At 42.4% G+C, this 16,714-nt stretch overlaps 1 protein-coding gene across 1 annotated transcript in view; it reads left to right on the top strand.

Moving 5' to 3' along the window:
• The window catches only part of RASGRF2 (Ras protein specific guanine nucleotide releasing factor 2), a 261,112-nt gene that overhangs the window by 143,525 nt on the left and 100,873 nt on the right, over positions 1-16,714 (top strand). Inside the window, exons 13-15 of the mRNA XM_056112497.1 lie at positions 4,289-4,371; positions 12,481-12,729; positions 14,010-14,398. Of these exons, the coding sequence (XP_055968472.1) occupies positions 4,289-4,371; positions 12,481-12,729; positions 14,010-14,398 (721 nt within the window). The remainder of the gene's footprint in view (positions 1-4,288; positions 4,372-12,480; positions 12,730-14,009; positions 14,399-16,714) is intronic.

The following is a 16,714-nucleotide window of genomic DNA, read 5'->3' as shown; positions in this document are numbered from 1 at the left end:
GGCAAGTGGCTAATGGTCTTGACCAATAATTCTTCCTTTTTTTTATCTATTTATAGGGAAAAATTTGAGGCTGAAGATTTGACCATTTATTTCAATGTAGTGCATTCATTTGTGCTTATCTTTGTCATACATAAGGGTGTATTAAACAGATTTTTCTGTAATTATGGGTATTAGTTAAAATGTAGGATTAAAATTCACCTCTGAGCTTCTTGGTTTGGGCAGATGTGTCAAAATATAGACCTTGCATAGACAAATTTGTAGCACACTGACAAGCTTTTCCCCCTAAAATAGATTCTCTGTAATGAATGGGGACATTTCTCCTTTAACATAAAAAGGTGAATTGAAAAAGGGAAATGGAATCTAACCTTTATCTTTATTCCCATTACTTAGAAGTATTTAGATGGCAAAGTATATAGGGACACAAGGTCCAGGAGATAGCTCAGGTATCATGGGAACATGCCTTTGCATCAGTAAGCCACTCAAATTCAGTTCCTACCACTGTCTGTGCCCCCAAGCTCCACTGGAAGTGGTTTGAGGGTCCTCTGAGCTCTGCTTAGATGCCCCTGACTTACATGAAAATATTGGGGCATGAAAGATCACCGGCCTTTGAATAGGCACTTTCTGAAGTAAGAGCCTCAAAACAACCTATCAAGTATCTCAGAATCAGCAGGAACAGAATTACCTGGGGCAGCTATGAACAAACATACTCCTGGACCCTACTGATAGTCATCAGTGACCAATCTAGAGCCTAGGAGTCTGTTTTCATTTTCCTATTAGTTTTTAGATGTACTGTAGTTCACCTAAATTTAGCGTACCTTTAATGTAATTATGTCACTGCTTATTGCTATGTATTGCTTTTTGGGAGTTTGGACCACATGCAGAGGTGCTCAGAGTTTACTTCTGGCTCTGTGCTTAGACACTCCTGGGGTTGTCTCAAGTACCAAAGACCTCCTGTTCAATTATAATACAACTTTTTATTATATTTTCAGCATAGTTTAGTTGCATGTATGTTTTCTTTTCTTAAAGTTTGAATATAGCTTCTTTATATTTCTTTATATTTCTACTGGCTGCCAGAGCCCTGGTCGGGGCAGGGAGGGAAACTCAACACGCTCCCCTCCAAGGGGCCCAGGTGAGGGCAGCCAGGTGTGGGGGCAGGAGACCCTGTGCTGTTCTCTTCTGGGAGCTGGGTTTTATAGTCTCTGGGTCTTGGCCGTTGATGGGATTACACGGCGCCAGGTGGCCAGTTGGTGGGTGTGACCCCTGCCTACTGGAACATGGAGGATCTGGGTGGCGGATGCTCAGCCCTGATCTGAGCAGGCTTGGAGATCTCAGTCCCGGGACCCGCATGCCTTTGTTCCTCTGCCGGTACCTTCATGCGTGTGGAGAGTGGTCTCAGCATGGTGGAGGCTGGCTGTGGAGGTCTTCGGCTGCCGGAGCCCTGGTCGGGGCGGGGAGGGAAACTCAATCTGCTCCCCTCCAAGGGGCCCCGGCAAGGACAGCCAGGCACGGGGGCAGGAGATTCTGCAGCCGAAGACCTCCAGAACCAGCCACCACCATGCTGAGACCACTCTCCACACGCATGAAGGTACCAGCAGAGGAACAAAGGCATGCGTGTCCCGGGACTGAGATCTCCAAGCCTGCTCAGATCAGGGCTGAGCATCCACCACCCAGATCCTCCATATTCCAGTAGGCAGGGATCACACCCATCAACTGGCCCCCTGGCACCGTGTAATCCAATCAAGGACCAATACCCAGAGACTATAAAACCCAGCTCCCAGAAGCATCTAATTATCTCATTCTTACGTTGGACAAACTGACAGGCTACCGAATGTAACCTGCCCACACAGCAGAGTCTGGCAAACTCCCTGTGGTGTACCCAATATGCCAAATACCAGTAACAATGATGGGTCTCATTCTCCTACCCTGAAAGAGCCTTGAATATGGCACTTTTTAAAAAAATCTCAGGGCTAGGATGAAAGAGACGTTACTGGGGCCTGCTCGAGGCAATCGACGAACAAGAGGATGGTCGTGGTTGTGATCTTATTTCTACTGAAAATAATTGTAGTGCTTCTCACAATAAATCAGAAAGATTTACAAGTGAAATCTGACACTGGCTAATGGAATATTTGAAAGTGGTCATATAAATCTCTTTTGGATCTAAGACATTTATCTCAAGTCCCAATTCTGACAGGATGAAGGACTAAGAATCAGTATGATAAAACAAATTAATATATTGGGAATACTTACAGATAGAAAGGAAAATATCTAGTTGCTGGAAATAATAAGGGAAGTTAAAGTTGGAACAGAGAGCTTGTTAACTGGAAATATAGAAGTTTGGAGATAATTTTACTTAGTTATTATTATTATTTTTGTATTGGGTGGCAGTACCCCACACAGTGATCAGTGACTCTGGGGCCACTCCTGATGATACTTAGTCAAAGTTACCAGGGTCAGCTCTGGTAGTGTTTAAAGGATCATCAAGTGCCAGGAACTAAGCCTGGGGCCCCTGCACATCATACACCGGGCATACACTCCAGCTCTTTGAGTTATCTTGGGTATCTTAGAACAATTTTAGGTTCCATATCAGTCCCAAGACCAAGAGGTATTGTCAAAGAAAGCAAGATGGCAAGGAATTGAGCTCCACGTTTAAACCTCGATATTAGAAGGCTGTTCTGTCTCTGAATGAAATCCTCCCAAAACTCTACTCAGCAGCTAAAATACAAAGAAGTTTGTCTGGACTGGGATTTTCAAAAAGTCCTCTTAGAGGAATAGGGTAGGAGACAGTATTCGTCTGGTCTATGGATTTAAAATTCAGATTTTCACCTGGTGTGGAAAATATAAATACAATTTTGGACTATTGAGTTCCCAGGAATTCTTGGTGAAAGCACACACAAAATCACTCCATTAGCATCAGTTCAGTAGTTATAACAATGTGCTCAAAATTAAAATATATCTATTTGGTCACTCATATCCCACAACTGCCACCAAGTAAGCTCATCCATTGACCCAGATTTACATACTCACTATTAAATCTTGTAAGAGATCAACAAGCCACAAAAACATGGTTTCCTGGCCGAAAACTCTGGATTCTCATTAAAACAAAACAAAACAAAACAGAATAAAACAAAAGAAAACAAAACAAAACAAACAAGCACTGAGGAGGCAAAGCCTGAGATAGCAAAAAATGGTGTAAAGTGAGTGTTTCCTGATCTCCTTAACAAAAGTGCAGAATGGGGCCTAGGAAACAGCGCCCCCTGTATGCCTTGCATGTAGTCGACCCAGATTTGGTCCACGGTACTCCATATGGTCCCCAGAGTCCCACCAGTAGTGATTCCTTAATTAACCCTGAGCCCTGAGCACCACCGTGTGTGGCTCAAAAATAACAATAAAGACTTGAAAAAAAACAAAACAAGTCATCCTTTTACCCAGAGTAATTGCAAAAGGAAATTTTATATTGATAAGGTATAAATACATAAAGAAGACAAAAAAAAATTAGCAAAGTTTTGTTGAATGTCTCCCTTAAAAAATAAGAGAAAAGGATAATAATGAAGGTTCATACCTACTAGAAACAGGAGAAACTAAACTTTGCTTCCTCACCAAGCCAACACGGTATCAAAGGGAATTGCTAGTGAAATATGAAAATTTATTGGCAAAAATATCTGTTCTCAAGCAAACCACCTGGGAGCAGAGATAGAACTAGTGATATTTATATTTTCTGTCTTTTTTTTTCTTTCTCATTTTTTAAACGGATTTTGGCTTTTGGGTTATACCTGGTGGTGTTCAAGGTTTAATCATGGTTCTATGCTAAGGGATCATTTTATATTGGGTGACTATAAACAGTGTTGGAGATCAAACTGGGTGACCATGTACAAGGCAAACATGCTAAGTCCTGTGCTAGTTACCCCTCACACCCACGCCATTTCTACTCTTACTGCCCCATAGCAGACTTTGGTGACAATGAATAATATGGGAGAACAACCACCATTGCTCTATTGTGTTTCATTGCCAGAGAGCTGTGACTCTGTGAAAATGTGGCCCAATTTCTTGGGAAGCACATTCCAAGAAAACGCAACTCTCATCTTTATTTTTGGATATTTGCCAGCAATGAAGTTGGTACAATTTGGGTATTTGATCATTGGCTCCCTCCATAAATATGTAACTTTTACCTGTCATGCTCGACCCTGGTATGCCCCATGTGCATGAGTGGTATGTGCATAGGTGAGAAAGTAAATTGTTTTTGTAATTATAAAAAACGTGCATTGGACTTGTGTATTTTTTCATTTTACAGTGTGTGGACAATATACGGTGTAATGGCTTAATGACTATAGTATTTGAAGAGAATTCCAAAGTCTCTGTTCCACATATGATTAAGTAAGTTCAATAATCCTTTCTTACTTTTTACTCAAGATTAAAATTTGTAGAGAATGTGAAAGCCTGAATAAAACTGCTCTGGTATAATTCTGTTTCTTATTGAGAATATTTTTAATGGTAAGGCAGTAACTCAAGATCTGGCATTGTGAGAAGATTTTCAATATGTTTTCCCCCCAGATTCATAGTTTATTAACTCACAGCATAAAAGCTGTTTTTTAAATACTGTTACATATGCCTTCACTTGGGACAAAAGTCTATCTTAATTTTCAAGGTTAATGTAAAAATTTATATTGTGTTGTATTGAGTCAGATGTATTCAGGCCAGAGGGCAGACTAAAGAATGCAGATTCATTCGGCCTCTGCCCAATGGGTGTGAATCATCTTACTCCAATTTCGTTGTAGAGATACCTTTAGACTTTGAAGACAGTCAACATGGATCGGGCTAGAGCGATAGCACAGCGGTAGGGCGTTTGCCTTGCATGCAGCCAACATGGCCGACCCGAGTTCGATTCCGCCCCTCTCGGAGAGCCTGGCAAGCTACCGAGAGTATCTCGCCCGCACGGCAGAGCCTGGCAAGCTACCCATGGTGTATTCAATATGCCAAACATAGTAACAACAAAGTCTCCAATGGAGACATTACTGGGCCCGCTCGAGCAAATTGATGAACAACATGAATCAGCTGACTTTTCTCTGGTTCCCCTTTACCCACTGCCTGTATATGAATTCCTGGAGGCCCTTGCCTATGGTTGCTATCCTGCTTTCTCTCTCTCTCTTTCTCTCTCTCTCTCTCTCTCTCTCTCTCTCTGTGTGTTTCCTTTACAAAATTCTATTGGTTAAAAGAGATTATTCAGCAATTTGTAGGGGGTTTTCTAGGGAGTGGGGCATTAGGCCATACCTAGTGATGCTCAGAGGCTTTTACTGACTCTGAGCTCAGGGGTCACTCCCATTGGTACCCAAGAGACCAAGTGAAATGGTAGGAATTAAACCAGAGTAAGTTGTACATAAGGCAATCTTCTTAACCTCTATACCATCTCTCTACTTCAGTATAATTTTATTTTTATTTTTAACTAGAATAGTTAACATGTTTGATGCTAGTTATATTATGTGGTTCAGATTATTTTTAAGTTTTTGAATTCACATCATTACAGTAGGGTTTTTTAAAAACTAATTTTCTTCCACAGAATTCTTTTTATTTATTTATTTTTTTATTGGTCATTGTGAAACTACAAAGCTATTTATGATTGGGTTTCAGGCATACATTGTTTGAACACCAATCCCCTCACCAGTGCCCACTTCCCTCCGCCAATTTTTCCCCATCCCTCTCCTGCCTCTCACCCACCAGTCTGCCTCTACAGGGGCACTTTGTAAAAATACATGTTTTTGCGTTATGGTTTACTGTACTGTTGCCAGTAGGGTGTCATACAAAACACTTTTCCAGCTTTCAGCACTACCTCCTCTTCTCATTTGATCTTCCCTCCACTATAGTCCCTGCTCTCTCCCAGTCCTATCTCCCAGCCCTCTCGGGCAGTATATTTCTTACAGACTACTGGTTCTTTGTTTCCACTGTCTTTGTGCATTTATTATTCCCCCAATATTCCCCCATTATGTTTCCTTATACTCTGCATATGAGAGAGACATATGAGATCCTTCTGTGTCAGTATCTCTCCCTCTGACTAACTTTACTCAGCATACCTCTAGGTCCCTGCAAGTAGCAACAAAAAGCATGACTTTATCTTTTCTTATGGCCAAGTAATATTCCATTGTCTTCCACAGAATTCTTATTTTACTATTTAACAAAATACTGGCTATAATTTTTAGTCATTTCTGAAAATACTTTGTTGAAGCTAGACAAATACGAAATTTTAAGTAGCTTTAGAATGAAAGCTACTTATCAAACATTCCAACCAAATCATAAGCTACTAAATATAGTTAACTTTTAAAATGACTATGGGCGGGTCATGGGTGTGGCTTAGTGGTAGAGTACATACCTTGTGTATGTAAGGTGCTGGGTTCCATACCTGGCACTGTAAAAAGAAAAAAACAATCAATCAAAATAAAAATTGATATGGACAAAATTAGTTTTGTGCCTGGCCAGCTATGGCTGCCACCCAGACACGCCTTTCGTGGTTGTGTTGGCGGTTAACCAGTGTCCATGCCCAATCCCACTTACTGTAACTACATCACATAAAGACCAAGACTTGCCCTTTCCTGGGTGCAGAGACACCGAGGTCATCAGAGACCTACTTCTCAGGCTCACAAACTTTTTTGTGTAAGTCTCACCTATTTTGATATTCCTGTATCCTAGATGTACTCCCAGGGCAGAGTAAAGTTCGTATATTTCCCCCTTCTGTTTTTCTTAGCCTTGCTGAGCCTGTTTCTCCTTAATCGGGGAAAGACGATTGTTTTTTCTATTCCTCTTTTTTCTGGTCATCCGCTTTATGGCCCTATTCTACCCTAAATTCTGTCTGCTAATCTTCCTGTACATCTTTCTCACTGAGTATCATGAAAGACAAGCAAGTACACTGAAAAAAAAAAGACAACATTTTTGTTAGAATAAATTTTTTTTCTGGGCTGGAGAGATAGTACCGTGCTAAAAGGTGCTTGTTTTGCTCTCAGCTAACAGCAGTTTGATCCCTGAACACCACAGGTGTGATCTACATCATTGCCTGTCCCGCAGTCCGCCCCACTAAGAATTCCTTTGTCTTAAGTGTGTCTTGAGACTCAGATCTTAAATTTTATTCACTCACATAAACTTTTAGCACAACAGATTTTAGCCTGAGAAATTCTTACACAACCCAAGGCATACAGGTATATAAAATAGGTATACATCCAGCCTAATCAGCTTAATCAGTGGCTGAATAAATATCAGTACTTCTACATTTAAAAAATAGGTATACAAGGGTTGGAGAGACAGCTCAATGATCTCACCACATGCTTCACATGCAGGAGATGCAGGTTTGATTTACCAGCATCATGTGGTCTCCTAAGCACAGAGCCAGGAATATAATGGCTGTGATCAGAAAGAAAGAGAGGAAGAGAGAGAGAGAGAGAGAGAGAGAGAGAGAGAGAGAGAGAGAGAGAGATTATGCAAATCAAAAAATTAGTGATAATAAAACAAAGACATTTGTCTTTGTTTATAATTTATTTGTAAAACAAATTACAAAGTGTTTTTTGTTTGTTTGTTTTGTCTTTGTTTTTGTTTTTTTTGGAGTGGGGGAGCAGTCCTCACATTCACTTACTGTGTGGGGCTGTAATCAAGCTTAAGAAACTAAGTTGTGGAGGTTCTTCGAGTAGTAGTACAGTGAGTAGGGCAATTGCCTGGCATGCTGCACACTCAGGTTCAATCACTGACATGGTCCTCTGAGCATCACCAGGAGTGATCCCTGAGCACAGAGACAGGAGTAATTCCTGAGTACAGCCAGACGTGTAAGAATAGAAACTAGGTTGTAATGGACACAGAATTGCTTTAAAGACCCTCGCTTTCTTTTGTTATTTAATTTTTCTACTTTAAAAATGTTTTTTTATTTTCCCTTACACTTTATATAAATACTGTGATTTACAAAGTTGTTCATAATGATTTGTTATTGGCATTCAATATTCCAACAACAATTTCACCACCATTACACCTTCTCTCCACCATTGTCTCTAATTTTCCCAACCACCCCTTAAGCCTGCCCTCATAGCATGCCCTCAGTAATTTATTTTATATAGCTTGTTATCAATAATTTGCCAAAAGGATGATCAAAAAATGTTTTCTTAGAAGAAATTTAATAAAGTTGTTGAATCTCACTGCAGAGCCATTAAGTCCTTGTAAAAGAGATTATTAAAATGTTGTTACAGGTTAAAACTTTTGACCTCACTTTCTTTTAAAATTTACTAATTCTAATTGTTAATTTGAGTTTGATGTCTCAGGATCACTTTTTAAATGTTTACCCAAAAGTTGTTATTATCAAATAATGCATTACATAATGCTTTATACCTTTCTTGAGAGTCTCTTAGGAAATAACATAAGATCCCCTTCAATATAATAAAGGAAAATTAAATAATATTTTATTTATTTTCTTTATTAAAATGCAGAGATGATCACTGTATGAAGGACATTGGCATTATTAAGCCAGTTTTATTTTAATTTTGTATTGATTGCAATTTTTTCCTAATAGTTTAATTAAAGTGATTATAGTCTAAATATCTAGAACTCAAACTATGATTACTATGCAACATTATAATAGTAGTGACAAATGCCCCTCTCAATGGTAAAGGTAAAAAAGGTAAAGGCCCTCCCGTTGATCGTCGATTTGCTCGAGCGGGCCCAGTAACGTCTCCATTGGAGACTTTGTTGTTACTGTGTCTGGCATATCGGATACTCTCGGTAGCTTGCCGGGCTCTCCGAGAGGGGCGGAGGAATCGAACTCGGGTCGGCCATGTTGGCCGCTTGTAAGGCGAACGCCCTACCGCTGTGCTATTGCTCCAGCCCATACAACTTTAAATAATATTTATAAAAGCTTTTTAAAAATATTATAGACACTAAATTTATTAGAAAATGGCAATTTTTAGTGAAAAAATGGTGAAATAAAAGTCTGATAAACTCATTCAGTCATCTCTTAGAGACCTGATAAATCATTGAGTCTTTTTTTCTTTCTGGATCATACCCAGTGGTTCTCAGGAGTTATTCTTGGTCCTATGCTCAGGCATCTCTCCTGGCAGTGCTCAGGAGAGCATGTGGGAAGTTGTGGATTGAACTCTGGTCATCCACATGCAAAAGAAGCACTCTACCTGCCGTACTATGTCTCTGGCCTTAAAAGTAATTTTTTTTCAAATGAGAAAATGAATTAAGAGAAAAGTACAGCTAGTTGAGGAGCATGAAGAGGAGAAAAGACCCCTTTACTTTTAAGAATCTCCAAAGATGTACTTGGGTATATTTGAACTCAGTTCATGTGTGTGAAAGGTCCAGGCCTCCCAGAGCCTGTGCTTCGGTTCAGATGGAGAAGCTGCTGATTGAAATGCCCTTTCAGGCCAACACACTCTGAACTTCCTTCTTCACTGAGCATGTTGGGACTGAAGGTCTCTAAGAGCAAGTTCAAGAAGCAATCAATCTCTTCTTACCCTGAAGAAAATAAAATTTATAATTTCAGACTCCTCGAAGAGCTCAAAAGGGCTAATTAAGGACACTCACAACCAACCCGTTGATTGTCAGCCAACAGTTGCCTCACTGAATGACTCTGGCCCTGCAAGATTCCTTTCATCAGGCAGTCAAATCTAGGACTTCTCCCATTGCATATTTGTATTCAGAGACCCTGCCATGAGGGGCGGTGAGAGCTCTCAGAAGGCAGCATGAAGACTGCAGTGGGACTGGACCAACCTCTACCTTCCCTTGAGCCCCACGTGTATTCACCCTCTGCTTCCAAACATTTGCTCCTTCGGATTCTGTCTCTCCCTTGGCCTCTCTGTCCTTTCTAACAGATGCGTACCTGGGGCTGAGGACTCTGAGCATGGCCAAAGTGCATGAGAAATGCTGAGCCCACATTTATTCAGTCTACCAGGAAAAGCTGTCCTGAGTCCCACTGCAAGGTCCTGGGTGGGAGGGATGAGAGGCATGAGGAGCCTCGGAATAAGAAGTCTGCAGAATGGGAAAAGCATATCCCTACACTGGGTGTTTGAGGAGAGTCTCTGGGATGATTCACCGCCTACATTTCATTCATCACTTTCTTTTTATGAAGATGTTTCTAACACTTCAGGATGTTAGAAACATAATGAAAACATGGCAGCTTGCACAAGGTACGGATTCAACTGTAGTCCCCAAAATGGATGTCTTTAAATGCCCTAATAAGCCTGGAAGAATGCCACAAAGTAAACATTCAGTGCAAGAAGTTAGAAAAAGCATGATGAAACAGACCGTCAGAAAGTGTGGGAAGGAAATAATTAAGATAATAACAGATATTAATAAGTTAAAGTATAGAAAAAGTAGAAATGGTAAGTCAAAAATCCAGGTTTAATGTGGAAATACTTAATAATAAAATATATTAGTTTAATTAAGAAAAAAGGGGAAGGTACAAATGTACAAAATTAGAAGTGAGGCACATTCCCACACCCATCCACTGTGGCAGTACCTCTTCCCTTTATCGCACACTCCATTCTGGAGTTGCCCCATCCCAATTTTGCTTGGGATGCAAAATTGTCCTTTTATTTTTAGTTCTTTTCTCTTCTGCCTTCACTCATTTCCCCTTCCTCCTTTCTTCTCACTTGTTTTCCTATAAAACTATTTGCTTTTAAAAAAAACCCACAAGATTAATAGTGAGAAAAAATGATCATAGATAAAACGGTGATATTTGTTTCTCACTCCCATTCCCTCTATAGGGAGGACACCATCTGTTAATTTTTTTTTTTTGTTTGAGGCATACCCAACAGTGTTCAGGGACTGCTCCCAAGCTCATATCTCAGAGCGTGCTGCTGGATTGAGAATCACATGTGGTATCAGAGATTGAAATTCAGTCTCCCACATGCAAAGCATGTGCTCAATACATGTCAAGCTATCTTTCCATTCCACCCATTAAGCGTTTTGGAGTTAGATAGGTTTGGACCATATCTAACTGTGTCCTGGGCTAACTTCTGAATTTGTGCTCAAGGATCATTTTTGGCGATGCTCAGGTAATCATATGTAGTGCCAACCAAACTCAGGTTGGCTGCCTGCAAGAAAAGAACGCTACTGTCTGTGCTAACCCTCTGGCCAGCCACTTTTAACTTTTAGTCATAGTTCTGATATTCTGGTTTGAGGACATAAGCGATTCCCCTCCCAAATTGGCCTTTTGACTTCATTTTCCTAATAAAATGTGGATGAACAAGAGAAAGCAGTGAAAAGTAGCAGAATTTTTGTAGCAGCCACTCCCAATATGCCCTTGAACATATTTATCCAGAGCTACTGGCATCTGAAAAGTAGCAGATTTAGGGCTGGGTAGGGAATTGGGGTCTCTTCATGCCTGAGACCCTGAGTTCTATCTCTGTTACTTTATGTACTGTCCCTCCTCACACGAGTACTGCCAACTGTAGCTCCGATGGCCCCAGAACACTGGGAATGAGCACTGGATTGTTATACCCTCTGCTGCTTCAGCCTCCTTAAAGGACTTTCAACCTATTGTCTGTCTAAAGACAGATCTTGTTTGTCATAAATCTCTTCCCCCGGAGTCTCATCAACCGGAGAAGATTGGTACGTATCACAGGAGTAGAGACTAGAAATTGACACGCTACCCAGACAAGCTGTCACTAGCTGTCATCCCTCCCATCTGTCTAAGGACCCATTCATCTTTCTTAGAAATTATTAACTTCCAAGGCTGGAAGATAGCACAGCAATTAGGGCATGTGCCTTGTATATGCCTGACCTAGTTTCTATCCCTGGCATCACATGGTTCCTCAAGTGTTTCAAGTTGCAGAGCTGGAGGCCCCCAGCACTGCTGTGGTGGTTCCGGTAATCCCCACCACCGCAGGGGCCAAGCAACACTGCATCATTAGGTCCTTGCTCTAAACCACTACCCTGGTTGGCTGAGAATTGCTAGAAGGTCCCCAGGTCTCCTGAGCACCACTGGGTCCCCTACCCCCACTCTACACACAAGAAATTATTTACATTCTCTAAAGAGGCCTATAATACTTTCTGTTTTGTCCATGAAAACTATTTAAATTCTGAATCCTAAAACATCCTGGGAATGCTTGGTATCTTCCTTAGGTATCCCTCATATACGCCAGGTAAATTTGTTCATCTTCCATCTGTTCCTTGTCAACCTGCCACTTATCACTGGGACTCAGTCATGAGTTCATAAGGGAAGAATGAAAATTATTTTCTTCCCCTACAGAGGGAATGCACAGAGCAAAATGAGTTTTTGTTCCCCTCTCTCCCATCTCTTCTGACCTTCCTCCATCAGGATGTGTTTGGGGTTCAATAAAGAGGTCTCTGTGACATTCCATGTACAGCCAGGCAAGGATGGGCTGTCGTAACAACCTCTTTTATCAAGTGTCTGGGCAATGCCCCCCTGAGCATGTTTGCACATCACCACATTACTCAGTCGGGGGCTGAAAACAAATGGGACCCAGTTGTGTTCTCATGCCCCCACTTTGTGTGTAGGTCAGATGCTCGCCTTCATAAGGACGACATCGACATCTGCTTCAGTAAAACGCTCAACTCCTGCAAAGTGCCGCAGATCCGGTACGCTAGTGTCGAGCGCCTTTTGGAACGGCTGACGGACCTGCGTTTTCTGAGCATCGATTTCCTCAACACCTTCCTGCACACTTACCGCATTTTCACCACAGCCGCCGTGGTGCTGGCGAAGCTCTCTGACATCTACAAGAGGCCTTTTACCTCCATCCCTGTTAGGTAGGTCTGGGACTGGCCAATAGAGACATTTACCCTCCTTGTCTCTAGGACTCTGTGTCTGGGCAGCCCCTCTCTGGGGCTTTCCACTAGGCTGTGACTTGCCCTTGAACCAACCAACGGAGAGGGGGTAAGCAGAGGCAGGGAAGCAGTTGAGAGCCCCCAAGTCTTATAATGGTCTTCGCTTTCTCTGGGTTTATTTAGAAGCTAATTTGATTGTTTAGTAAGAGTTTCTATTTTATTAGGTTTTTTTTTTCTTTTTAAATTTTTGTACCTTTCTCACTTTAATATGTGTAAGAATCACCAGGGGTTTCTGATTTAGTAGATCTGGACGAAAGTCTGAGGTTGCATTTCTTTTTCCCTTCCCTTCCCTTCCTGTCCCTTCCCTGTCCTGCCCTCCCCCTCTCTCTACTCCTCTCCCTCCCCTTCCCTTCCTCCCTCCTTACTCCTTCTCTCTCTTTTTTTTTGCGGCGGGGGGGCACACTCAGTGATGCTCAGAGCATCTTCTGGCTCTATGCTGGGACCACTCCTGATAATGTTGGGTGACCATATGTAGTGGCAGAGGTTGAACCCTGCTCAGCCATGTGCAAAACAAGTGCCTTAACTTCTGGACTATTTCTCTGGCCTGTTTTTCTAACTTTAATATGAATAAGAATCACCATGGGACTCTTGTCCTCTTGATAAATCACAGACTGATTTAATGAGTCTAGAGGTTGCGTTTCTACCAGACTTTTTTGTTGGTTGGTTGATTTGGTTTTGGGGCTTTGGTCCACACCCAGCAGTGCTCACAGGCTACTTCTGGCAGTGCCAGGGTTTGAAGCAAGGTCTGCTGCAAGCACTGGTAACTCCTGGAGCATCTTTCTGACCCCTGCTGGTTTTTTTGTTTTTGTTTTTGTTTTTTTTGTTTTTTGCTTTTTGGTCACACCAGCGATGCACAGATTGACTCTTGACTTTTCACTCTGGAATTAGTCCTGGCGGTCCTCAGGGGACCATATGGAATGCTGGGAATGAAGCCTGGGTCGGCCATGTGCAAGGCAAATGCCCTACCTACTGTGCTATTGCTGCAGCCCCTGCTGTTGGCCTTTTGAGCAGTTTTTTTTTAGCAAGGATTAGACAAGGCTTCCTATGTGTCTGTGCTCCTTTGGTGAGTGTGTGGTTTATGAATGGCATGTAAATGTAGGCAAATCCAGCTATGGATGCAGGGCACATGCCCCTGAAAGGTGTCAGGGAGCCCTGTCCCCTTGGCTGCCATCTGGTAATAATAGCTTCTGCTCTTATCTTAGGTCGCTGGAATTGTTCTTTGCTACCAGCCAGAACAACAGGGGTGAGCATTTGGTGGATGGAAAATCCCCTCATCTGTGTCGCAAATCCTCATCCCCACCGTCGATGGCGGTGTCTCGGACATCCTCCCCCGTGAGGGCCCGAAAGCTGTCCCTGACGTCTCCCTTGAACTCACGGATAGGAGCCTTGGAACCGACCTCCTCCTCCGCATCCAGCAGCCCCACCACAGCCCACAGCCCTGCTGCTTCCCCACCGCCGCACACGGGCAAAGTACCCTCAGACCTTCCCCGAGGCCCGTCTTCCCCAGAACAAAGCCCAGGGTCAGTGGAAGAGCAAGTGGATAACCCCCGTGTGGACCTGTGTAACAAGCTGAAACGAAGCATTCAGAGAGGTATTATGCTGTCACCACACCCTCCCCTTGCCGCTTATCTGCTTTCCCATTATTCTTCTGGTATTCTGAGCTGTTCTTCCTAACTTTTCCACCTCTGTAAGATAGTAAATGGCTAGTTGAAAGAAAAGAAATTCCTGCCATCCTGAAGGCTTCCATAATAAGAGTCCAATTATCTGCAGGTGCCTGCCTCTGTAGAATAGGGTTATCTAAATGGCATTGCTGGAAGATGTTTTTTGAGGGGTGGGATTTGGGCCACACCAGCAATGCTCAGGGGTTACTCCTGGCTCTGCACTCAGAAATCACTCCTGGCCATGCTCAGGGGACCATATGGGTTGGCGGGGATGAAACCTGACTTGACTGTGTGCAAGGCAAATGCCTTACCTGCTGCACTGTGAGTCTGGCCCTGGAAGACTCTTTGTATCATTTGATTTGGGCCATTTGGCTGGAGGCATCCTCCTTCCATGAGCAAAGCCTTGTCCTTCAGTGTATGCTTAAAGAGCAAGATTGCTCCAGCTTCCTGCGCTGAGGATGACCTATCCTGGGAGCATTAAAATGATTTCAGTTTAGTCACCAAGGCAACACTCGATATTACTAAAGTGCTGTCAAGAGAAAAAATAAGAGACCTTTCTTTCTTTCTTTCTTTCTTTCTTTCTTTCTTTCTTTCTTTCTTTCTTTCTCTCTTTCTTTCTTTCTCTCTTTCTTTGTCTTTCTCTCTTTCTCTCTTTGTTTCTTTCTTTCTCTCTTTCTTTTTGTGGAGGGGAGGGAATCGGGCAGGTGCTTCTTCAGAGGACCATGTGCCATGCCGGTGGCGGTGTGGCTCTCTCCGACTCTCAGAGACATCTATTTCAATGAGTATTCATTGTCCATGACACAGACAAGATGTTTTGTTTTTAATGTGAGTTTGCTCATCTGGTTTCCTGATAAAATTCTCTAATTATTTCCCATTGCAATTAGAATAAAGAACATTTTTCCTCCGTCAATTTAGGGTCAGTCTTCTGAGACTTGGGTCCCATGTCCCTCATCAGCCCCGGTTACAGCCTTGCTGTGTGACTGATGAGACTTCAGGCACAGGGAAATTTTATGGAGTCTCAGATACATGTGGCTGCTTCTGCCACAGGGCTTTAGGACCCATTCTTCACTGCTCTTGAAGGGGCTGTCCCCGTATCAACTTCAGGAGATTGACCACCTTATCTTTCTCACCTCTGAACTCCCAGTGTCAGTGGCTGAAAAGGAGTTTCTGTTTTTTTCCTTTAAAACAATTTTTGCTGACCACGATTTACAATACTGTGCATAACAGGTTCCATGCACACACTGTTCCAACCCCACACCCCCACCACAGTGTCTGCTTCCCTCTGCCAGTGTCTCAGGGTCCTCCCCTGAAACCTCTCCTTCCCTCCTTCCTTCCTTCCTTCCTTCCTTCCTTCCTTCCTTCCTTCCTTCCTTCCTTCCTTCCTTCCTTCCGTCCTTCCTTTCCTTTATTTTTTTTGAATTACTGTGAGCTACACTTATGAAGCTTTCATGATTGTGTTTCAGTCATACAATGACCAAACACCATTCCCTCCACCAGTATATATTTTCCACCACCAATGATCCTGGTGTCCCTAGAGATGCCCCCCCCCGCCCGTCTCATCCCTCCCCTAGCTTCTATGGCAGACAGTTTTCCTCTTACTCTGTCTCTATTTGTGGGCATTTATGGTTTGCAATACAGATAATGAGAGAGAGGCCATCATGTTTGCTCCTTTATCTACTTTCAGCACTCATCTCCCATCCTGAATGATTCTTCCAACCATCGTTGACTTAGTGATCCCTTCTTATCCCAGCTGCCTTCTCCCCCAGCTCATAAGACAGGCTTCCAAACCTAGAGCAATCTTCCTGGCCCTGTCTCTACTGTTCTAAGGTGTTAGTCTCAGGTTATGATATTTTTTTATTCCACAAATGAGTGCAGTCATTCTATGTCTATCTGTTTCTGACTCATTTCACTTAACATGATACTCTCCATGATATCACTTATAAGCAAACTTCATGACTTCATCTTTCCTAACAGCTGCATAGTATTCCATTGTGTAGATGTACCAAAGTTTCTGTTCTTGGGAACTCAGGTTGTTTCTAAATTCTGGCTATCGTGAACAGTACTGCAATGAACATACAGGGGAAGATGTCACTTCTACTGTGCTTTTTTGAACCCTCAGGATATAGTCCCAGAGGTGGTATTGTGGGGTCATATGGAAGCTCAATTTCTAGTTTTTTAAGGAATGCCCATATTGTTTTACAAAAAGCTTGGACCAGTGGCATTCCCCACCAACAATGAAAGAGAGT

Source organism: Sorex fumeus, unplaced genomic scaffold (genome assembly GCF_029834395.1).
Source record: "Sorex fumeus unplaced genomic scaffold, SorFum_2.1 ptg000018l, whole genome shotgun sequence".
Classification (NCBI taxonomy): domain Eukaryota; kingdom Metazoa; phylum Chordata; class Mammalia; order Eulipotyphla; family Soricidae; genus Sorex; species Sorex fumeus.
This window is presented reverse-complemented; position numbering and strand designations above follow the sequence as displayed.